General features: G+C 48.4%; 1 protein-coding gene across 1 annotated transcript; it reads left to right on the forward strand.

The window, feature by feature from the left end:
- The first annotated feature begins 1,780 nt into the window (after window positions 1-1,780).
- On the forward strand, window positions 1,781-23,077 carry SSH3 (slingshot protein phosphatase 3). Its single transcript, XM_082211419.1, has 14 exons — window positions 1,781-2,092; window positions 6,999-7,036; window positions 9,356-9,545; window positions 12,068-12,186; window positions 13,650-13,721; window positions 15,723-15,788; window positions 16,013-16,207; window positions 16,901-16,994; window positions 17,258-17,386; window positions 18,162-18,208; window positions 18,508-18,654; window positions 20,176-20,376; window positions 21,226-21,661; window positions 21,885-23,077. The coding sequence occupies exons 1-14, from the start codon at window positions 2,027-2,029 to the stop codon at window positions 22,386-22,388; spliced, it is 2,304 nt and encodes a 767-aa protein (XP_082067545.1). The 5' UTR covers window positions 1,781-2,026; the 3' UTR covers window positions 22,389-23,077.
- Window positions 23,078-23,563: the final 486 nt, after the last annotated feature.

Genomic DNA, 23,563 nt, shown 5'->3' on the forward strand with positions numbered 1-23,563 from the left:
AAGTCTCCCCTGCCAGTTTGGAAGGTGTGCAAGGGGCTCCCGAGAGCTGCTCTGCCTTAACCAGCTGCATTTTGGGGGGAGAGCTGTACCCAGTGGTAGTGCAGCACATGCTCTGCAACTAAAGGTCCCGGGTTCAACCCCTGGTGTCTCCAGCTGGGGTTGGGAAATGGCTTCCCAATCTGAAACCCTTAAGGAGGTGCTGCCAGAGAGTGCAAGCAATACAACTGACCTAGACATGCCAATAGCCCGATTTCCTATAAAACAGCTTCATAACGGCCTGCAGTAATTTTGGGTCCAAATTGCAGCACTGTGTCATATAGGCTGTATTGTAACTGTGTGCCTGGGGCTGGCTTGGGGAATTGAGGGGGTGGGTAGGCTGAGTGAGCCGAGATTAGGGCTGCCTGCAGTGAACCTGGAAATCCTGCCTCCTCCTTTCAAAAGCTCCAAAGCAACAAGAGATGCTGCTGCCTTTCACACCACTGACCCACCTGCCCACGCTCCTTCCCACCTGCTGGGTCTTGGGCAGGTAGGAAAGTGAAGTGGTTGTCTGCCCTTTCATTGGTTCTGTGTGTTTAAAGATCAAATGCAAAGCAAACCCATTATGTTCACGAAGCAGCTTACATTAAGCATCAACAACAAAAAGCCCCAGGAATTAGCTGCAGTTCCTGCTATGTCTTCTACACTTAACAAATTCTCAGTTGGTAGAGCATGAGGCTCTTTATCTCAAGGGGGTGGGCAGAAGATTCCTGCATTGCAGGGGGTTGGACTAGATGACCCTTGTGGCCCCTTCCAATTCTATGGTTCTTGGAGGTTTAACTGTGGAAACTAGTGCGCACTATGCAACTTGCACTTTAATGTTTTAAAATATACGATCAGTTCTGAACAGATTTTACTTTTACCTTCGATAGCCTGGCCCGGCGGTATCAGCAGCTGGTGATGTTTGCAAGGCGGTGCTTGTGGGTAGCTGTGCTATGGATTAGGAAGGCTGCTTTTTGGATCCCGATATGCGGCGGGGGTGGCAGTGGGCTCCATGCGGCCGTCGTGCCTGATGTAGGGGGGGGGGCGCTGTGCCGCTTCTCCAGCATCTGACGTTCGCTCGACCACCTGCTGAGTCATTGTAGTAATATGCGGGGGGGGGGGGGCTGGCAGCAGCGGTAAGGCGTTAGGTTTTCATTTTAAGCTCCGACTCTGGTGTTAGCTGCATGATTTTAACTGCATGCATGAAAACAAACAAACACGGTGCCCGCCGCCCTCCCTAATGTTCAGGCCACAACGGGAAGAGAGCCTCCTCCGTTTCACACGGCTGCACCAACACTCCCGAGGCAGAAGAAGCAGCAATCTCACAGCAGCTGCAGCAACCTCTGCACATCACCAGAAGCATAAGAGCCAACTCCTAGGGGCCGCTGTGGTCCCTTCGCCGCCCCCCTTTATAAAATACTTGAGCGCCCCCCTCCCCCAAAAAAGAAGTTGATGGGCTTTGCCATTCAAATAGTGTGCGTGTCATGTGATCGATTATGTGGGTCCGGGCTTACCTGTCTCTCCCCCACCCCCATATTTCATTCAAGTTGGCACCTCTGCTCAGAGGCGCTTGTTACCCCGCTTCCCATCATACGCAGGCCTAGCAGCACTCAGAATAGGTGCCGGGGCTGAGCCTTGGCCCCTGTGATGGTAGGGTGCCACTGCGGCTTGGGGAAGCGAGCCCTGAGCAGCCCGACGCTCCTCCCACCTCCGCTCCCGGCTGGGGAAAACCCCGCCGCGTCTTGGGGCTGGTTCCTTTAAGAGCCTCCCGCCAAGGACGTGCGCGATTCCGCCGCGCAGCATCCTTGAGCTTCCTGGTTAAGGCGGCCGGGTGCAGGAGAAGAAAGTTTACGGCCGGCAGGTCCCACCCTGGCCTGACCCAGGGAGTGCGCGGCGGGCTGGGCACGCCCGCCCCCTGGAGGCTGTCTGCAGCGGCGCCGAGTGGCACGATCTTTCCCCGTCGGCTCCCCGCGCGCTGGGAGCGGAGGAAGGGCGCAGCAAGCCGCGCATGGCGCTGGTGACCGTCTGTCGCTCCCCGTCGGGGAGCGGCCACTCGACACCCACCGGCAGCAAGGTGAGCTCGCACGCCGCTTCTAGCCCAGCCTCAAGCCGCCCCAAGAGAACCCCACCCTGATCCCCCGACGGGACCCACACAGCAGCGGCTCTTCTTTTAGGCACGGCTGCGATCCATCATCCCCTTTCTGGGGCCGGCGGGGGGTGTTGTTTCGACGGCTGCGCCATCGTGTGCCCCTTTCTCGCCACCTCTCTCTCTCCCATTGCAAGCCGTATGCTGAGCTGTGCAAGCGACTGCACCTTGCACCATTTTGGCCCCGAAGGATCTGGCCGTTTGTTCTCGCACCTCCCTGCAGGGGCGCTGTCGGAAGAAGGACTGGCTTGCGCGGGGTGGGGGGCGGCATTGCGCAGAGAAGGGGGCCCAAGCGCCAAAGATCAGGCAAGAGATTTCCCCGGCCTCTTCTTCCCAGTAGAGGGAGCTCCCTGGGATGAAGCAGTAGCACCAGTGGGATAGGGAAAGAAAACGATGGTCTTCCACTCGTATGTGTAGGATTTCTTTACCTGCTGGAGCAGGGACTCGTGTTTCCCACCTTTGCCACTCAAGGTGGGCCGGTCTCGACCTGAAACACGAACTCCACTTAGCTGTTATGTCATACTTGCATTCAGTGTAAGTCACAGAGTGTCAAAAGGATGGGCTTTTTTCTTCTTCTTTTTAAAGCCAGCATTTGTAGGGGAAGGCCTGTAGATCCTCATGATGGCCATGTTCTGCCTCCATCCTTCTGAATACCAGTTGCTGGAAACCTCAGCTGCTGTTGCTGTCGTGCCCCGTTTGCAGGCTTTCTGCAGGCATCTGGTTTGACCACTCTGAGAACAGGATGCTGGATTAAATGGGCCTTGGGCCTGATCCAGCAGACTCTTCTTATGTTCTAGACTGCATCTGCTCTGCCTGCAGGTTCGATTCCCAGAGTTTCCAGGCAGGACTGGGAATGTCCCCTGCCTGACACCCGGAAGAGGCGCTGCCATACCACGAAGAGATAATATTGAACTAGGTGGGCCAGTGGTCTAATTTGGTCTAAGGCAGCTTCCTATGGGAACACCTCTTATGGAGTAGTATTAAAATGTCCAAGCAGAAGCAACTACCTCTGTGCTGGTAGAACTAAGGTCACCAGATTTTTTCCAATGAATCTGGGGACACGTTTCAACTTCAGTCAAATTCAGTGGATTTTGTCAGGGAACTGATTTGTAAATCTGGGGACTGTCCCCGGGAAACGGGGACATCTGGTAACCTTATTGTAAACAGTTCTGGGTTGCCTAATGGAGCGGGAGAGGCATACAAAGGCATGATCTTGAGTATGTGGCATCCACAGAAAGGTATGGTGGAGGCATTTTACCAGCATCTTCCTTGGGCTGGGTGCTTGCACAACTCATAGCCTTCCTGGATGGGTGGGTGGAATGAGGGGTTCATATAGAGTGGAATAATCTGGCTGCATGAAGCCAGAATGTTTGAGCTTCACAGTCCCTCCTCATTGCGACTGCTGTAGAGAGCAGGGGCCAGCTGTGAAACGCCCATTCAGCTCCTCTGGCCTGAGCCTCTCTGCCCCACACAGGGTGCCTTGTTGTGGGATTCCTTCCCTCCCTGATCAACTCACTCTCTCAATTCTCCATGTAAGGAAGCCTGTCAAACGCATGCCACAGTGGCCAATTGCCTTTCCTTGCTTGGGTCCCCACAGATATGCTTTCCCCAGCCCTAACTCCTTCCCCCTTTCTTCCTCTAATCAGCTCTTGACAGCTCAGGACCCTGTGTAGGAGAACTGGGCATTAATAAGTGACTTGTCAGGGAGTTTCACAACTTGCCACTTCCTGCCGGTTCCTTGCAGATTGCAACGTCAGGGGCCCGTGGAAGGCAGCAAAAAATATCCCTTGCATAATAGCCTCAGAAAAGCAAGATTTCCTCACCCCGGAACACCAACCCTGGGATACCTCTGTGTCCCTTTGCACTGGGGTGCCTAGTGCTAGAGTTCTCACACCCCAAGCTTGGCAGTTTGCTGGGCTGGTTGCATTTCAAGCGTAATTAGACATTGTGCAAGGAGCTGGCAATTAGGAAGTGGCAGGGACAAGGTTTGTGTTTTTTTCCATGCTTAAAAATGTCACAGGAAATTGCCAACAGACTAGGAATCACATAGATAAGGTTATGCAAGAGCCTGAATTCAAGGCCGCTCCAGGAAAATATTTGCAACCATTCCAAGGAGACGGGAGACTAGCAGTGTCCTAAAATGGAACCACACTGTGTATTTCCAAGCTGGATTCCCTCCCACCCACCCACCAGCCCTCAGCTGTGAAACTGTGACATTGTGCAGGTCTGCACAGCTTGTGATCCACCAGGGCAAACACAGACCACCAGTCGCAGATTGTGAAACACACAAGGCTTGATAAATCTAGTTTATTTCTTATAGGGGATATGGACCTACAAAAAACATGGTGGAGAGCACCTCTCAGCCCATAGATGTGGTCCGCAGGGAACACTCAGCTTAGTGGGACATAAGATGGCCAGGCTTGGTGCAGAATGCTAAGAATTAGTGCAGTAGCTAACAGCTTGAGCTGCAAAGTCCTTGGTTTGACCCTTGCCTTAGCAGGGAACTCGTTTTGTAGCTTTGGAGAAGCCACTCTCTTTTGGCCTCAGCCCCACCATCTATAGTGCAGGGATAATAATACTGACGACTAGATGATCTTCAGAGTCCCTTCCAACTCTACAATTCTATGATTGTTATTAATTGGTCACCTTTGTCTTCAGCAAGTGTTCTAGATTCTTATATAGGCCAAGAACCAGCAGGTTTATAAAAGCATCCCTTTTATGGCAGAATCCCATATTCACTGTAGAGCCAGCCCTGATTTTCCACCTGAAGCGAAAATCAATATGGTGACCTTCTGTTCAGTTCTGAAGTGTTTTTTTTAATGACATGAAGACAAGAAATTAGAGGTAGGAAAATGGCACCCTTCTGGAATCTGTTGCCCATAGGTCCCAGATCCAGCCCTGACTTGTAGTCCCATAATGAAAGGCTAGCTACTTCAACATCTCTTTCAAATAAGGTTGAGAACCAAGCCAGCTTCTGTGAAGGGGGATGATTTCTGCATCCTGTGTCTAATTGTAGCATGCAACCTTAGTATTTGATTAGCTGCATGATGAGACATTTGGGGTTCTTTCTTTTACTCCCCCCCCCCATAAAAAGAGAACATCTCTAACCCTTTTGGTGCTGAGATAAATTGGGAACCTGCTTGTGAAATTGCAGATTTCTGAAGGCTGAGCAAGGCTTCCAAGACCTTAGGCTTCAGTGCTTAGACTTGGTCCTTCTCTCTTCTGAAATAATAAAAAATGATCCAAAACAAACACCAATGCACAAAGTCAGGCTATCGGTTGGGGCCTGTAAAATATGGAAGTATGGAAGTCCTGTTGATGTTCGGGATCAGAGGTGGCATAACAGTTCTGTGCTTGTGGCACAGAAGGGACTGCTTGGAACAGGAACATTATGTCATGCTGGGTTATTCCATGGCAGAGCCAACAGCACAAATGCAATTTTGAGGTGGTTTGGTTCTTCTGGTATAAAGGAATCGTTCTGAAGTTGCTATGGAAGGTGCCAGCCACCTGCCCCAGCCATGGGTGTAGCCCACCAGACCTTGGGCCTTCTCCACCCTTACCTTTTGCCCCACTCTTTCCAGGCACAAGTCTGCACTTTAATGCTCTGTGTTCAAGTGTGTTTCTTTTTTGCCACAGAGCTTTCCCTCTGAAATCAGAGCAAATGTCAATTCCGGTTTTCTGCAGATTGACATGTGCTCCGACTGAATACTAAAGAGTGGGTTTTTGCAGGGAAAGCTCTGGAGCAAAAAATAAAAAGTTCCTTGGACACGTACCTTTGAAGCACTGACTGTCCCTGGAAAAGACCAGAGGAGAGGCAAGTGTGGAAAAGCCCTTAAACCTGTGCTCGCCAGCAGTGCGTTCTTTGCATGCCTTTTGTGTTGGCAAGCGTGAGCTTAAAACATTTCAGCTGTGCATGAGGTAGATGATTTTAATAATAAATGGTAGAATATTTTATGGTTTTACAGCCTGCATTTACAATGTTTGTGCATTGCTGTATGTTATGGCTTTGTGGTCTAGACAAATAAACTTATGCATCACTTAAAAGAAAGGCAGCCTGCTATCACTCCCAAGTCCCACCAAGGTAAAAGCCTCAGTGATTTCATTGGGTCGAACTGTTTTATCCCCAGGCCCATGCAGAGCTTGTCTGTGGCCTGGGGTGGGAGTCCCCAGTTGGCTAGGAGGCATGATCGTGCAAGTCTGGCAGACTTCCCCAGCCAGCTTAGCCCTCTGAGGAGTCAGTGCCATTTTTCTAGAAAACGAGGTTCTGGAACACCTCCCTCATTCTCTTAGAATGGCAATGGTGCCCACCTGAGAGGTGCTGGGACTGAGTTCCGGAGAGTTCCGGCTGAAAAAAAGCCCTCTGAGGGCCCCCTGCTCTGTGTGGACCTGCTTACCTCTGGAAGACCTAGGTGGCAGGGCCACCTCTACCATTAGGCAGAATAAGATGGCTGTTTTGGGCAGCATTTGCTGAGGAGTGTAGAGCACTCAGTAGAGCAGAGTGTAGAGCTGAGTGTGCCATGTGATCTGCCTTGCAGCTCCCAAACCAGCCTGCTGCCCTCAGGTCCAAGGGAGGATGCTGTCCCATCTCCACTGTTCAGGTGATATTCAAGTGCCTGCCTGGTTGGCTTCTGCATATGGAATAAGGGGAGCGGCATCTTGCCCCTTTGGCTCAGGAAGCAAAATGCCTTGGGACAGCCCTTGGTGGAAATGACCGTCTCTAGGAGATTTGTGCCACATGTGTGGAAACTTAGAACATCGTTTAATCTGGAGCAGGAGATTTCTTCTTCTTTGCTCTGGATCAGAAGTGACTGATCTACCTGGAATTCCCTTGCAGGATGAAGAGCTCCCTCGGAAGAGACAGCTGCAGCGACGGTAAGGAGCTAGCCTTTGTAATCCTGTCCCTTCACACATACATACAAACAAAAAGGCCAGGGTCCTCCCAAACCAGCTTCTGGGCTTTTCCACACAATTTATTAAAAAAATGTTTTGGATTTAGTGTGTTACTCCCAGTAGCAGGAACCCAGTACCAGAGTATCCCCCCCTTAAGGCATTAGGGGGGGGGAGTTGCACTTTGCAACTTATTTTTTAAAAGATGGTTCCATTGCTGGAGCTGCTTCGTGAAGAAATGCAGAAGGAAGAGAGTATAAATATTCCAAAACAGTGCAGTGGGTTGTGGCGGTACAGGAAGGTGGAGCATTGCTGCTTCTTCTTCTAACTTTAAAAAAACAACCAAGAGCCCCTGTACTAGAAAAATATAGTGTAGGAGTTCAAACAGGAAAAAATAGTTGATTTATTTTTACCCTGTTTTTCATGAAGCATCCAAAGTGGCGTACTACAAAAGATATCATAACAAATTAAACCGTTAAAAAAGCTACAGGTTAAAAAGACAACAGTGACCCAGAGTAAATTTAAATCGTGATACCATACTCTGGAATCAAAAATTAGCACACATTTAGGAGCATATTCTGGTGCCTTTTTAAGCTGAAGGGAGAGAGGGTGCCTGCACAGAGAAGACTCTTCTTGGTTACTGCCAAACACACATAAAAAGTGTGCCATAGCTGATTGTAATGAGCAAGAAGGAGAAAGGGAGCCTTCAGGTAATCGGTCCCAAACTGTTAAGGCAGTATAGGTCAAAAGCAAAACCTTAAACCTGGGTCAGTAGCTAAGTGGCAGCTAATGGAGCTCCTGTAGGAGTGGTGTAATATGCATGTGGTAAGGCACCCGGGTGAGTTGTCTAATTGCTGCATTTTGCACCAGTTGCAGCTTGCAGGGCAAGCTAAGGGCAGCCCCACATAAAGCACATTGCAGTAATCCAAACTCAAGGTTATCAATGCCTGAGTCACAGCAACCAACTGATGTGGGTGTTTGGTGGTGAGGAAGAGGAGAGAGTTGTGTTCCTCATTAATATCCCATGACATTTGCAAAACCAAATTGTACACCGCAGTCCCAATTGCATTGGAGGGAAGAATTACATTTTCACAAGCGAAGTGCAATCTTGAGACAAGATTGTGTGCAGCAAAAGCATAACAACTGCATGTTTGTTGCTCTGAAAAGAGGGGGGAAACCTTGCAAAGAAGAGTGGGGAATAGGATAAATTATCTTGCAATGGAAAATGTGCACCAAACGAATACATGGGAGGATACTGTGCATTAAATATAAATGTACAGTATACTGGAAAGATCTCTAATTCTGGTGAACTGGAAGGATCTAATTCCCTCGTCCTCTGTAACAGAACTTGCCATCTTTTCAAACACCTTTGAACTCTACAGGTGGGGCAGGGGGGTGAGGTGAACAGAGAAATAATGGCTGGGGGAACAGCTACTGCCCACTTCCCCTACTTCTCCTCCACTCTAAATCGCTTCCCCTAGATAATCTCTGCTTTTTGAAAAATGATGGGAGCACTGTTAAACACAATAGTGTGTAGCATGTAGGGAGTATTATAGCCTTTTTGTCTAATTAGTCATGGGTTGGCAGTCATTTTTAGAGCACACATCTCTGTTTAAAAAGTGTGAGAAAAGCGGAGATTCGGCAAATAGTTTTTAAAAAATATTTTGAAAGGCACTCTTGGGGGGAATTCCTTATACTTTGTGTTGTTGTTTTTAAGTAGGTAATAAATCAATGTTGACATATTTTTCTTTAAAAAGGTTGCAATTTCTAAAATGCTTGCTTGTATTCCAGCTGAGTATAGCTAATATTGGTTATATGTTCCTTAGAGTCAACGTTTTTCAACATTTTATTTTAAAATCTGATGTGATTTTCCAATATTCTGCCACCTCTGTATACATTTAATAGGCCTTAAGGCTTCTAGATAGCACAACCTACCTAGTTTGCCTTGATGGCTAGGCCTGCTTCTCTGGGACTACTTCAGATTTTGTGACTGTTCTGTAATTTCAAATTGCTCCCAAGCGTTCATGGGGAAGGGCCGTAGTTCAGTGGTAGAGCACCTCCTTTTATACAGAAGGTCTCAGGTTCAGTCCCAGGCGTCTCCAGGTAGGACTGGGACAGATTCCCAGCCTGAAACTTCAGAGAGCTGCTGCTGAACAGTGTAGAAAACGCTCAGTTCAATGGATCATTGTCAGGGTAAGGCAGCTTCCTGCATTCCCCCTTGGAATGAGGAAGGATTTAATGGGGCAAGCTCTCCTTTGGCGCAAGAGGGTTTTTCTACCTATCTCCGTTTCTTTCCCTTTTCAGCCACAGCTTCGTCATGGTCAAAGGAGCTGCTTTGCTCCTGCAGGAAGAAGAAAAGCTGGAGTCTGTGCAGGAAGGCCCAGCCACCCCCCTGGACCACAAGCCGAAGAGTGAGAATGCCGCGGCTGAACAACAGGAGCAGCACTTACAGCAAATGGTGGGGTTGTTGCGGCCAGAAGACAGCATCCGGCTGGTGAGACTGTGAGGGCAGGGAGATACGGCAGAGTGCCGATGACAAGAGACAGGAAAGCAATTGGCCTGACCACAAAATGTGCCTCTTCGGATAAAGAGTCTGGAGCAGGCGGTTATGGAGTTCAGTGTTTTTGACTGCCTTGTAAAAGAGTTTGCTTGGGGCAGGGCCTTTGCCCTTTCCCCTCCTCCTGTTCTGGAATCAGCACGGTCTCCATTTCCACCCACTCAACCCTGCCAAGGCCCAACACCCAGGGCAAATTCCCTTCCCTGCCTGGCTCAGCATTGCTTACTATTGGAACAAAAAATATTCCAGCTTTCTGCTGCCAAGCCAGGCCAGTTTAAGGTTCATTCTGTTCATCAAATGATCTTATCTTGACCTTCTGTAGTAACACCCACAAATTACAATTAAAGCCCATGGCTTCACCCACCCCAAAGAGCCCTGTAGGTTGGTGCTGTTTACTATAGGTCTGTGATTAGTAAACTATTTGCTTATTACTTATTAAACTTCTATACCACCCTCCATCCGAGGATCACAGAGTGATTTTCAATATAAAAACACAAAAATACATAGCACAGTAACAAACAAATACAATAACATCCTCATCACCACAGAGTGTTTGTTTTATTTATTGCAGCTTCCATGGGAAGTTGTGACTATTAAGATGGTATAGCTGTGCTTTAAATGTATGTTAGTGGGATTCCTTTCCTTAATGGCATAAGTGCTTTCCTGCCCTCCTGTCCAGAGCCACCAGCTGTACCCAGTGTGCCTTGCTGCTGTCCTACAGGCCTGGTTGGGCAAGCCGTGCCACAAGAGACAACTGTTCTGAAATGAAAGAGGGCTATTTTCTGCAGACACAATATTTCAGAAAAGGGAGGTGTGTGCCCTCAGGCTCCGGCCTAGTTCTAAGAGGCAGTAAACCTGTGTCTAGACAGTATCGCTTCAGGCTGTGGGTGGGATTCACATGACTGAATCCTTCCATCGTGGGATCGCACCTGAAGCCTGAAAGGACACAAGTTTACTGCCTCAGTGAGAACGCCTTAGTGACCCAGATTGCTTCCCAGGCTAGTTCAGCTGGTCTGTGGAGTGGACACCCGACTATTAACTCCTTCCTCTTGACCTTGATCTTCACCTTTCTCCTCCTCTTAGCACAATTCTAGAATCTCTGTTGCCTCTTGCCTGGGAGTCCTGTGATAATATGATTCCGCTTTGCCTTCCTGCTGCAAAACTCTGTGCTGGAGAGGCCTGGCTTCTGAGAGCCTCATTGTCTACGCTTGTGGAGGCTCAGAGCAGGGTGGCGAGGGATTCCTCTCCTTGAGGAATGTGGTTTTCAGGCAGACATTCAGCCGGGAGCTGCAGCCACTTCCCCATTTATGGCCTGCGGGGCTTTTGCTCTCTTGGGCAGACAGCCAGAGCTGGCGTCTCTGCCGAGTCTGATCCCAGCTTTGGCTTTGGGGACTCTGCTGGGAGATTTCCAAAGTAGCATGTGCTGGGTTTTCTTTCTTTTCTAGAGAGTGAGTCACAACAGCCTCCAAGTACCTGGGGCAGTTCCTGAAGGCAGAGGTTCTCATGCTGCTTTTTGGTAGCTGCTGATGTTCTCAGGAGCTTAGCAGACGTGGCTCATTCGGAAGTTCAGTAGCAGCAGACAAGCTGCCCTAAAAGATAGCTTGCTCCCCACTGCAGATCTTCCCTTGCAGTGTGGAAAATAGAGAATTAAATAAATAAACATGCATCTGTCCAGTATAATCTCAGTTCAGGCAAGTCAATACTGAGGTCTCATATGCTTGTCTAGTGGTCCACAATAACACTCCCTGCCCCCTCTCTGTGTGTGTCTTCCTAGAACATGCCCCAAACCCCTTGGCAAAACTACTGAAGATCTATGGCATTTGCCAATGTGGAAAGTAAACATGTGGAAAGAAAAATATGAAAAACACTCCCATAACACTTAGGTCTAGAGGCTCTTCCCTCTGATCCTGCCACGCAATGCCAAACTGCATTCACTTAATCCAGGGGTGGGGGGCCTTTTTCTGAAACTTCCCTTCTATTTCCTAATGATTTTGTGCTAAAAGCCTTGTATAATATGATTTTCAATGGATGATTTAATAGCTTTGAGAACCTCAGTGCCAGGGCTCTTGGGCTCAGAGATGAAAATGTGATGCACTTATTTCTGGATAAATGTAAATGGAGTTTCTCCTCAAAACCCTTTCCCCCTTCGTACTGAAAAGTGCACAAATGGCTACTGACAAGGAACAAGGGGCACTCTGTCTTAGTCCTCCTTGGATTATCCCAAGTTGCTATCTTATGTTATTTCCACACAAGTAACAATATGATACTTAGCTATGACACTGGTCTCAGGAATCATGGAATTTTTTTCAGAAGTTGCTGGTGGTGCTAAACAAAGAACTATCCCTGGATCTGCCAAATGCACCACCAACAGTTATGGTGGAATCTTACTGTCATATGTGTGGAGGTGACACACACAGGGACAGTCTTGCAAGGACTGTGTGTTTGTTTCCCTCCTCCAGGCTGTGAGGCTGGAGTCGGCTCGAGCTCACCGGATCCGGTACTTGCTGGTTGTGTCAGCAGCAGAGGTGGAGAGCAAGAGTGAGATGGTGCTGCTGGGAGTTGACTTCCCTGAAGAAGGGTGAGAGGACAAGGGAAGGAGCACGAAGATGCAGAAGGGGTGGGGCCCAGGCACTTCTAAGCTAGAAAGCTTCCAGCTGTCTATACTGTCCTGCCTTGTATCTTCTGCATGATGTCTTTCATCAAGGCTTGGACCAAAATGAGATACCCAATAAGGTTCTATCCTTGACCCACTTGCCTGAGAATAAGCCCCATTTAATTATATAGGACTTTCGTTCTGAGTAGACATGACTAGGATTGTGCTGAAAGTCTCTTAGACTACAGGCTGATGCATACTACTTCCTTGAAAGTACCATATTTTTTGCTCTATAAGACTCACTTTTTCCCTCCTAAAAAGTAAGGGGAAATGTGTGTGCGTCTTATGGAGCGAATGCAGGCTGCGCAGCTATCCCAGAAGCCAGAACAGCAAGAGGGATTGCTGCTTTCACTGCGCAGTGATCCCTCTTGCTGTTCTGGCTTCTGAGATTCAGAATATTTTTTTTCCTCCTCCAAAAACTAGGTGCGTCTTATGATCTGGTGCGTCTTATAGAGCAAAAAATACGGTAAGTCCCATTGAATGCGGTGGATCTTACTTCTGAACAAACATGCATAGGGAACAGGCAACATTCTCTGCTTCAATAACCAAGGTTGTGTTCCAAATTACCATTAGCCGAAGGCAAGTACCGTTGAAATTAATGGGGCATGCTTCCAAGAAAATGCACTTGGAAGAACACAACCCCTTTTCTCTCTGCATGATGTTTGTTCAAAACCCTTATCGAAAGCATCTTTGCTTCAAAGTGCTTTCTTTCTGTCCTTCGCTGTGTGTGTATCTAAACTCCTTAATGTATTTTACTCCCTGGTCGAACTGGTTTGGCAACCCTTCACCCAGTCTTTCCTCTCCACCCCATTCCCAATGTCTGTGCTCCAGAAGAACCTTTGTTTATGTATTCATTAAGGGCACAGGCACTCGAGCATGCCTCAGGAAGACGTCCAAATCAAGGAGCTGAATGGAAGATAGCTGTGCAGTTCGCCAAGCACCTCTGTCACAGCTCTGGAATGCTTGCTTGGCTTTGCTATCAGTGATTTTTACAATGCTGATCAAGCTATTGAAAAAGCAGGTTAAGAGGCGAGTGCAGATGGGGTGAATGGGGAACGTTTGTAGGACAAGCACAGGGACTATAACAGGGGTCAGCAAACTTTTTCAGCGGGGGGTACCAGTCCACTGTCTCTTACACCTTGTGGGGGGCTGGACTATATTGGAGGGGGGGTGAACGAATTCCTATGCCCCACAAATAACCCAGAGATGCATTTTAAATGAAAGCACACATTCTACTCAGGTAAAAACACACTGATTCCTGGACCATCTGCGGGCCGGATTGAGAAGGCGGTTGGGCCAGATCCAGCCCCCGGGCCTTAGTTTGCCTACCCATGGACTATAATAACCCCTTCAGTAGCTACCTGATCTCTTCTCTCTTTACCTCCCAGCTCGGCTGCCTGCACACTGGGGATGGTGCTTCCGCTTTGGAGTGACACTCAGGTCTTCCTTGATGGCGATGGGTAAGAGACAGACCTAACCCCACCAGGCACCCACAATGCTCCATGTAATAGTAATCCTCATATAAGCTCTGTGCTTTGCAAACAAACTAGGATACTCAAACAGACTGAGATAGTGAGAGGCCATTTTTTTGGTGTGTGTTTATTTTTCTCCTCGCCCAGTTTCACCAACACTGCCTGCTCTCTCATCTGACTTGAAAATGGTCTCCACAGACTACAAACCACTTGCGTCCTGAATAGCTACGGGAGAGTTTGTGTTTTTTTCTGTCTCTCCCTCCAGTATTAAATGGAAACCAACCATTCTATTTTGCATGGTCTCTCTTTCTTAAAAAGTCTCCTTGAGAGCCTGCCCCATGCTGTGTCTCATCTTATGGTTGTTGTTGTTAATAATAGCCATGTAGCACCACTAATGTGCACAGCTTTATTTCAGTGAGTCATTCTTGTGTTTAGTTCCATGATGGAAGAGGACTAGGGTATGTGTGTTCATGCCAAACTTTTCGCAGGAAAGGTATGTTTTGAAGGAAATCCAAGAAGGTCTACTTCACACAGGTTTCCTGGAGAACAGTTCTAGGCATAAGGGGCAAAAGGGGGTAAAAGGCAGAGTCATCTGAGTTAGCAGGAGAGCTTCAGGCAGTTGAAGGTGGTTGAGCTTGAGGCACAAAGGCCTTGAGTGGCCATATTTTGGGATAAAAGAGCAAAGAGATGGACTTCTGGGCCTTAATTAGCCGTGTTTAGGGAAGTTTTTAATGTTTGATGTTTTATTCTGTTTTTAATCTGATGGGAGCTGCCCAGATTGGCTGGGGAAACCCAGCCGGATGGGAGGGGCATAAATAAATGATGATGATGATGATTATGATTATGATGATAACAAAATTTAAAAAATCCTTCCAGTAGCACCTTAGAGACCAGTAGCACCTTCAGATACATTGAGTGTATCTGCAGAAGTGTGCATGCACATGAAAGCTCATACCAATAACAAACTTAGTTGGTCTCTAAGGTGCTACTGGAAGGATTTTTTTATTTTGTTTCCACTATGACAGATCAACATGGCTACCTACCTATAACTAGATGATGATGATGATGGAGGTCTAACTAGGGTTCAGGGCCAACCCAATGTATTTTGGGGGTTAAGGCAAAAAAACCCACATAAATCCAAATTGTACCTTCCAAAGAAAAAATAGATAAATAAAAAGCAGACACTTTGCCACCCTTCAGTGCATTTGCCATTTCAAAAAAATCAGAACTCCTCAAACAGGACACTGGTCAGTCACTAAACCACAACTGCAAGCAATCAGACTTTCAGGTTTCCTTGTCCAGAAGGGAAATCAATAGCTCCCTGAAAACTCCAGGCTAGTTTACACTGCATAGTCAGGAAAGTCACAGGAGCATTCCAACAGCTGAGGGGCAAACCCACAATGCAGGCCTCGTCATAATACCGCACATAAAACACAACTGTCTGTTTAACTTCCAGAGTTACACAGATACTGCTTTGCAACTTACTTTTCTGGCTCCCCGCCCCCTCCTGAGGAAAAGTAATCACAGACTAAACTCAGTGGGGCCTGACAACTGGCCTGGTCTCAGCAGAGTTGTTAGAATTTTCCATATTTAACTTGTCCCCTGCAGAAAAAATTATGGTTAGAATGAGAGAAGAATACTTTATTTGCTAAGGCTGAGAATTTTTAGAAGGATTAAGCAGTGCAGAAGAAGCATACCTAAAATATTGACTTCAGCTGGCGCCATCCTTTCTAGAATGCGTAGATTAAGGTTGTTGCCATTGCACAAGGCAAGAAACAACACTATCCTGACTTTTAGATCTCAAGAGCAGAAAAGGATCAGATTCTCTTTTTTGCTTACAAATGGAACCTGGCACCATGGAAGATCTCAAACTAGTTTCACAACCGTGCCAAGTACTGCATTGTTATTTGCCTCTTTCCATATATCTGCATCTCAGGTGGAGCGCTCCCAAGTTACTTGTGACACTGCTCTCCCCTTCTCTTTCCCCAGGGGCTTCAGTGTGACGTCTGGTGGGCAGACCCGTATCTTTAAGCCCATTTCAGTCCAGACCATGTGGTAAGCAAGGCTGTCAGGTAGGGTGAAAAGCGCAAGGACATGTGTGGGAAAGGATGAATGTGGGGAACAAGGATATAGTTGCCACTATTGCTTTTGGTAGGCTGGGAGAGGGGCATTATGGAGGAAAAAGGGAAGAGAGGTGTACATTTCTCCGATGGCAGTGGTAGCCTTCAGAGGATTTTTTTAGCGCATCTCTGATGTCTAATTGTCATCTCTGCTCTCAGGTCAGCGCTGCAAGTGCTGCACAAGGCATGCAGCGAAGCCGTCTGCAACAACCATTTCCCAGGAGGCAGTGCGTTGAGCTGGACCGAGTGGTATCAGAAAGCTGTGAACTCGGAGCAGAGCTGCATTAATGAATGGCTAGCCATGTCCGACTTGGAATCTGTGCGGCCCACTTCTCCTGCAGCCTTCTCTGACCAGTCAGTGATGGCCCTTCCCCTCCTAGGGCTGGTTATAGGCTGTGAATGATGTAGTCAGCAGAGCTGCAGTGGTTCCAAGGTGGAACTCGATACCATGCAGTAGTCCAAAGCACAGACATTTCAGGTGGCCCTGCTAGCCAGTTTTACGGACTACTGTGCAGAAAGTTCTTCTGCAGGTTATGAAAGGGAAGGGTCCTTGTTTTTGTTTTTTTTTTGTAATAATGAGGGAGGGAGGGAGATGCTGATCAGAGACACAGATCAGAAGCCCACCCCCAGTTCAGGTCACGTAGCATCACTTTTTGTGGTGCACTGGAGTGGAGTGGTTTGGGTACCAAACTAGTACTTGAGAGAGACCCAGGTTAACATTCTTACCCAGCCATTGAGTTCACATGGTGATATTGGGTCAGTCAGAGCCTAACCTACCTCACAGCAACTTGTGAGGATAATATTGAGGTGTGTGGGGGGGGGGAAGTAATCCTTAAGGCCCTCAGAGGAAGCTCAGGATATACATGCAATAAATGAACGAGCACATTTACAAATGCGTAAAAGCTATCTAGGGAAATGCAAAGCTTTGGCATGGTGTCAAGATTTGTAACCCTACAGCCAATGGGGGATTCTCTAGGTGTGCCATGGTGTCTGGGGCAGAGTCTGGCGAGCCAAGAGCTTTGCCGACCCTCCGTCTCTGTGCCTCAGGCCGACAGCACAGGAGATGACAGAGCGGATGATCCGGGCCAAGCTGCGTGAGGTGATGGCCACCACTGACCTGGAGAACATCACCTCCAAGGAGGTGGGATGTTGGGCCAAGGGGGTGAGGGAGGAGGGGGCGGGGGAGAGAGAATGTGAGGGAATGGAGACGTGGGGGGGGTGAGAGAGAGAGAGGGTATGGGAGCAAGATATGTAAAACGGACTGGGAAGGGAATGTGGGAAAGCAGGGTTATGTATAGGGGTTGGAGTGATGGGTGAGGGACAGGGAATGGGCATGTCATTAAAAAGCAGCCAGGCTCAAAAGGGACCTCAGGCACTCACAACTCCCTCCCTCTCTTCCTGCAGATCCGTACAGAACTGGAGCGGAGAGCCGGTCGGAGCCTGAACGACTATAAGGAGTTTATTGACAATGAAATGCTTCTCATTATGGCTCAGATGGATCGGCCCTCCAGGATTTTTGACTATCTCTACTTGGTGAGGAAGTACAGGAAAGGGATCCATGATGCCAGCAGACTGGAGCTCCAAGCCCCTAAAAATGGCAGTCCCTCCTCTCAACTTAAGAGTCCTCAAAATTATTTCCTGGAATGGCAGGAAGATGGAAGTCTTGCCGTTATTTTGAGGCCTCCAGGCTTTGCCTTCCCTTCCACCATAAGAGGAAGCAAAGCCCCCTGTAAAGCCTCTCCCTTTTACTACCTACAGGGTCTTCTTGAGAGATAGCATGGGGCAGCAGATTTATATTCTTTACTTCATACAAAGTTGAAAATCACAGCAAGCAGCTAAGGCTGCAATCCTAAATGGATGGTTTGCACTGAAAAGGCTCCATCTTTGGTGGCCATCAGTCTAGCCTCAACAGGTGGTGGAACATACAGAACAGCCTTGGAAGCTGACCTAAGAAACTGGACAGGTGCTATTAAATTAGTATACCGCCCTATACCTGTAGGTCTCAGGGCGGTTCACGGTTACTCCCTCACATAAAAATCACAACCAAGCACTTGATCAGGAAGATGACTCTCTGCTATCTTTCTACATGCTGGCAATTTTTCTGTTGGGTGCATATTCAAAACCTCAGTTCCTTCACCTGCCCAGTCTGCAATGGTATAAGCTAGGAGGGACTCTACCACATGATTTGGCCAAATGTGTTCGGTTTTGAGTATTTAATGAGCAATTGCAGGATGGCTGAATGTTTGTGAACTATTTGCACTCACCTGGGACTGAGCTCTGTGCATGGTGTTGTTCCTTTTTGTCCCAGGGCTCTGAATGGAATGCAGCCAACTTTGAGGAGCTTCAGAGGAACAGGTATGTCACCAAAAGATGCTGCTCGGAGAGCAAGACTAGTACCTTCGGGAACTTCATCTGATCTGGATTCCTTGGACACTGAGATGACCATTTGCCACACCTCTCCGTGTAAACTTGCCTTCTAGTCAGAAGGGATTTCTACTATGCATTCCAATCCGACTGAGATACTGAGCAACTGCAGTGGGGGGTGTTTAGGAAATGGGACATAGTTTAGTTAGTTGAGGCCATGCTAAAAACATGGTGAAAAAAAGCTGCTCACATTCTCTGTTGATTACTCCTTGCCTTGCCTTGCCTTACAGGGTCAGCCACATCCTTAATGTCACCCGTGAGATCGACAACTTCTTCCCAGAACACTTTACGTACATGAATGTCCGGCTCTATGATGAGGAAACCTCACAGCTGCTGCCACACTGGAAGGAAACCTACAACTTCATTTCAGCTGCCTGGTGAGAAGTGGACACCAAAATGGTAGTTGCGATTTCAGCTGCAGCACTCATGTATTGCAAGCTTGGCTTACCAACATGGTCCCCATCTAGTCAACGGGATTGCAGGCACAGAAATGGGCTTTTCAGTGGGAATCCAAGGGCTGAGGTGGAGGAGGAGGGCTCTTGTCACAAAAAGCCCCCACCTCCCTGAATGAAATGTCAGCTGTTGTTTGAGAGGACCTGTGATACCAGGTAGGACTGTCAGCCCATTCTCTCCTTTCACCCCAGAAAATTTTGCAGGTGAGAATTTGGCACAGCCCATGATGATGATGATGATGATGATGATGATCCCATCAGACTGGGTTGCCTCAATGCACCCTCTGCTTCATTAAGAAGTACAATGCCATCAGTTCCTAGCTTTTGATCTCTGTCAGATTTGATGCAGCCAGTTACTCGTTTGGAAGAGCAAGCAGCTGAATCCAGCCATCTCCTCCCATATTGGAGGATTCATAGCTCAGAGCTACAGTCACCACTGCTGGAAACAATACAGTGGTGCCTCACAAGACGAAAAGAATCCGTTCTGTGATTCTCTTCGTCTAGCGGTTTTTTCGTCTTGAGAAGCAAGCCCATTGAAGGATTAGCGGATTAGCGCTATCAGCGGCTTTTAGTGGCTTTTAGCGGCTTATCTGCTGATCGGATCAGCTGATAAGCGGCTTAGCGGCTTAGAAAAATGGGGGGGGGAGGGAAAAAAACCAGCAGGAACTCGCAAGACATTGTCGTCTTGCGAAGCAAGCCCATAAGAAATTCGTTTTGCGAAGCACCTCCAAAACGGAAAACTCTTTCGTCTAGCGAGTTTTCCGTCTTGCGAGGCATTCATCTTGTGGGGCACCACTGTATCTGGAAATTCCCATTGTTGCCTTAGCTCAGCATTCAGGAAACTGTGACCCCACTCTACATGATGTTGGACTGCAACTCCCATCAGCATGGCTAATGGCCAGGAATGATGGGGGTTAAGACTTCAACACCATACGGAGGGGCAGAAGTTCCCCATCCTTGCCCTGGCTATATCTCTGCTTCATTTATTTTTATTACTACATTTATATATCACCTTTCCTCCAAAGATCTCAGGGTAGCACATACTGTTTTCCTTTCCCCCAGTTTATCTTCACAAGGACCCTGTGAGGTAGGTTAGGCTAAGAGATGGTGACTGGCCACAGTGAGCTTGCTTCCTGGCCAAGTGGGGACTTAAACCCTGGTCTCCCAGGTCCTAGTCCACCACTCTAACCACTACACCACACTGGCTGTTGAACAACCATAATGTTTTCCAAGCAGCAAGGATAGTCAGTCACTTGGATTCATCATGATCACAGCACAGTGGCCTTAGCATAATATACCTAATCTGTGCCTTGGCAAGTGTTGAGTTAGGCTGAGAAGCTGGGGTATCCTACTCTTGGCTGAGGGTACAGCGACTGGATGCTGAATTTCCTGACTGTCCTGGGTGATGTTGTAGCCTTGCTTATAGCAAATATTCATTCCGCACAGGGCACAAGGCTCTCGGGTGTTGGTGCACTGCAAGATGGGCGTGAGCCGCTCTGGCTCCACAGTGATTGCATATGCCATGAAGGAGTATGGGTGGTCACTTGAGCAGGCCCTTTCTCATGTACGGGAACGACGCCCAATTGTCCACCCCAATCCAGGATTCATGAGACAGCTGGAGCTTTATCAGGGCATTCTGGACGCAAGGTAAACCCAAGGGGAGGGAGTGCAGGTCTGGTCACTGTGTATGTATGTGGGGAGGGCAAGGGAGACTGATGGGAGCTGCAGCTGACCAGCCTGATCAGACCACAGCAGAAGGCTTTGTTGTTATTGTCCAAGGACCAAACTACATGTTACATGCAACAGCATGATGATCCTCTTAGACTGGAAAATCTACTTTCAGTGGGGCTATTGGGATCAGAGAAGATCTCCCTTTCCTGGGATTCTAAGCACCTGTGTGCAAAGGCAAACAGGAAATATTCCGTGTGGAAAAAAATGATGGGGGTGCCAAAGAGTGGCAAGGAAAAGATCCGGCATACATGCCAACTGCTCCATTTCTAACTTCCACTCCAAAGCACTTCTTCCAGTTAAAAAGGGCTGTTTCGTACAGTGGTACCTCAGTTTAAGTACTTAATTCGTTCCGGAGGTCCATACTTAACCTGAAACTGTTCTTAACCTGAAGCACCACTTTAGCTAATGGGGCCTCCCGCTGCTGCCGTAGCACGATTTCTGTTCTCATCCTGAAGCACAGTTCTTAACCTGAAGCACTATTTCTGGGTTAGTGGAGTCTGTACCCTGAAGCGTATGTAACCTGAGGTACCACCGTATTGCTATGCACACAATATTTAATCTTAAACAGGGAGGCACTGATAGCAAAGTTGTCCCACACTTCTAGTGCAGCAAAAATTAAATAGACATTGTGATTATCTTTAATATGTGTAATTAATGCTTCTCACGGTAACTGACCGGATTCAAAGTCCATTCTTTATTGGGCTCTTTATTTAGCATTCCTTGCTGAATAATCTCTTACATTGTTCACCTCATGTTACTACGCAGCCGACACAGCAGCCTATGGGAACAAAAGGCAGGAGATGCCCACTCAGAAGGTTCTCCAGATATAAGTGATGCCAGCAGTGATCCTTCAGGAAGCCCATACTATGAGACTTTAAGCTCAGAAGAAGAACCAGAGGAGCCAGTGACAACCCCCCAGTATTGCTTTCGTCCTTTGCGGGAACCTCCTGAAGAACCTCACCATCCGGTGGACCTTCCTGATAGTCCCAGGCTCAGTCTTCAGGCCACAGAAGAACCTGGGGCATCGGATGACTCTGGAGCTGAGGAAGTGCGAAGACACCTGGCTACGATGAGAGTGCCAGAGAAGCCAGCCACGCTCAGACGGGAACGCATCAATCTCTATGCTGTCATGCGCAGCATCAGTGAAATGGACAGCCCAGAACGCCACATCTCTGTACCAGAGTGTGCTGCTGAGGAAGAGGTAAGAGGGTCATGTAAGGGCATGCTTCCAGAGAGAGGCAAGTGGAAAGAGTAAGGGAACTTACAATGGAGCCTCAAGGCATAAAGGGAAACAAAAATGGCAATGCATAAATCAGTGGATCTGAAACCTCAGCTAATGCGAAGATGAATGGTAGAGGCAGGATGAAGGAAAACCCTTTGTAATTGCTGGCCCTCATTCAATCTACCTCTTCTTCCTCCAACAGGTATTTCTTCATGATGAAAAGAAGAAGACTGTGACCTTTGAGCCATTTCCCCAAAATGAAGAGAATTCAGGGTCAGGAACAGACTCTACAGCAAAGGCGCCACTGCCAGAGGAAGAGGAGGCTCAGGGTCGCAGGGCCAGGCGACGCGGGCGGAGGGCTCACCGGGGACGTCGCCATGTTTGCAAGCAGCTTTCATACTACCCAGCACCAGGCAGGGTGCGCAAAGTTGTCCAGCGCATGGAGGGCCCTGTCCCATTTGGCCGCAGGCCCGCCTTACAACACCGGCTCTCTGTGGCTCAGCTGGCTGATGCTGCTCTGGTGGTGAGCCGGGCCAAGGAGTTTGAGGGACACACAGATCCCGAAGGACCAGACAAGCTCCGGTCCCCTTCTCCTCAGGAATCCAAACCTGAGGAAAGCACTGCCCTCTGTTCTTCCTTGCCCTGCTCCCGGTCCCGGCGGATGGTTCGCCAGGCCAGCGTAGACATGGACCCCAACTCAGGCTGAAACCCTTGCTGTGGCATTTCTCCCTTTCTTCTGTTCATAAGTGGAGTGATAAATGGAGCCCTGAAGGCCAAACAGATTCACTTCCTATTGTTGGGGGCTTCTTTCCTCTGCCTGAAGCACTATTGGCAGCTGGTGTGGGAAGTGGCAATTTAAAGCTGCCTGGGAAAAGGGCAGGAAAGAGGAGGAAGGGAGACCATCCCTTTAAGAGACTATAGTGCTTCACAGGCTCTCCATCTCTTTCCATAGCTATGGAACTGCACTGGGGGGCAACCAGCGCTCTTGTGGGGCTCTGTCCAACCACTTATTTCAGACCTTTAAATGGCCTTGAAGACTGCACAGCTCCAAGATTTATACTGCAGGGCACTTCTGCTTCTTCCTTCAACACTACCCTTTGTTAAAGCCGCGGGGGTCCCTGTGGCCTCCCAAGATGTCGCTGGGCTCTTAACTATCTCCAGCCGTGCCAGCATGGTGAATGGTCAGAGATGATGAGAGTAGTAGTCCAGCACATGAGGAGGGCTCTGGGCTCCCCACATCCCTGCTTTATGAGGTGGGGCCAGGGAAGTAGTATCTCACTGTGATCCTAACCGGGGAAGAAACGGCCCCCGTTTACTTTTGCACACGCATACACAACCACTGTGCCATTGCCAGCTTCACTCTGCTTGGGAATAAAAAAGTTGGTTAACTTTTCACTTGCTGGAACTCTGGTCTTGTCCTTTTCTTTGAAATGTGTGTCCTAATGCTTGGGACCTAATCTGTGACCTGAGGGAGGGAAACGGGGGACAGTTTTTCCTCTGGCTAGGCTACTCAGTATCCACACAGCTGTGGGGCTCTGTTAAAGACAGTGTGGCTGCATGGTAATAGCTGGTCATTTTAGCCACTGGCCATTTGCGTTAGGGAACAACGGGTCAATAAAGCATCCCACAGCATAGGGCTGCTTGCAGAATCAGTTTTCCGTGGGCCCCTCGATCGTGCGGTGAGCTGAGTTTTACCTATGCAGAATGAGGGCGCAGCTCACCATGTGACCAGTAGAGTGTGCAGACAGCAAAGCACATGGTCACACTCGCCCCAACTTTTCCAAGCGCTGACGAATCCCAGGGAGAATTGGCGAGCCTGGTTTCATTACATGTAAGCATCAGAACCTCTAGCGGAGGGTGGGAAGAAACTACAGTTACCAG

This window comes from Podarcis vaucheri (assembly GCF_965113315.1).
Source record: "Podarcis vaucheri genome assembly, chromosome: 1".
Taxonomy (NCBI): Eukaryota; Metazoa; Chordata; class Lepidosauria; order Squamata; family Lacertidae; genus Podarcis; species Podarcis vaucheri.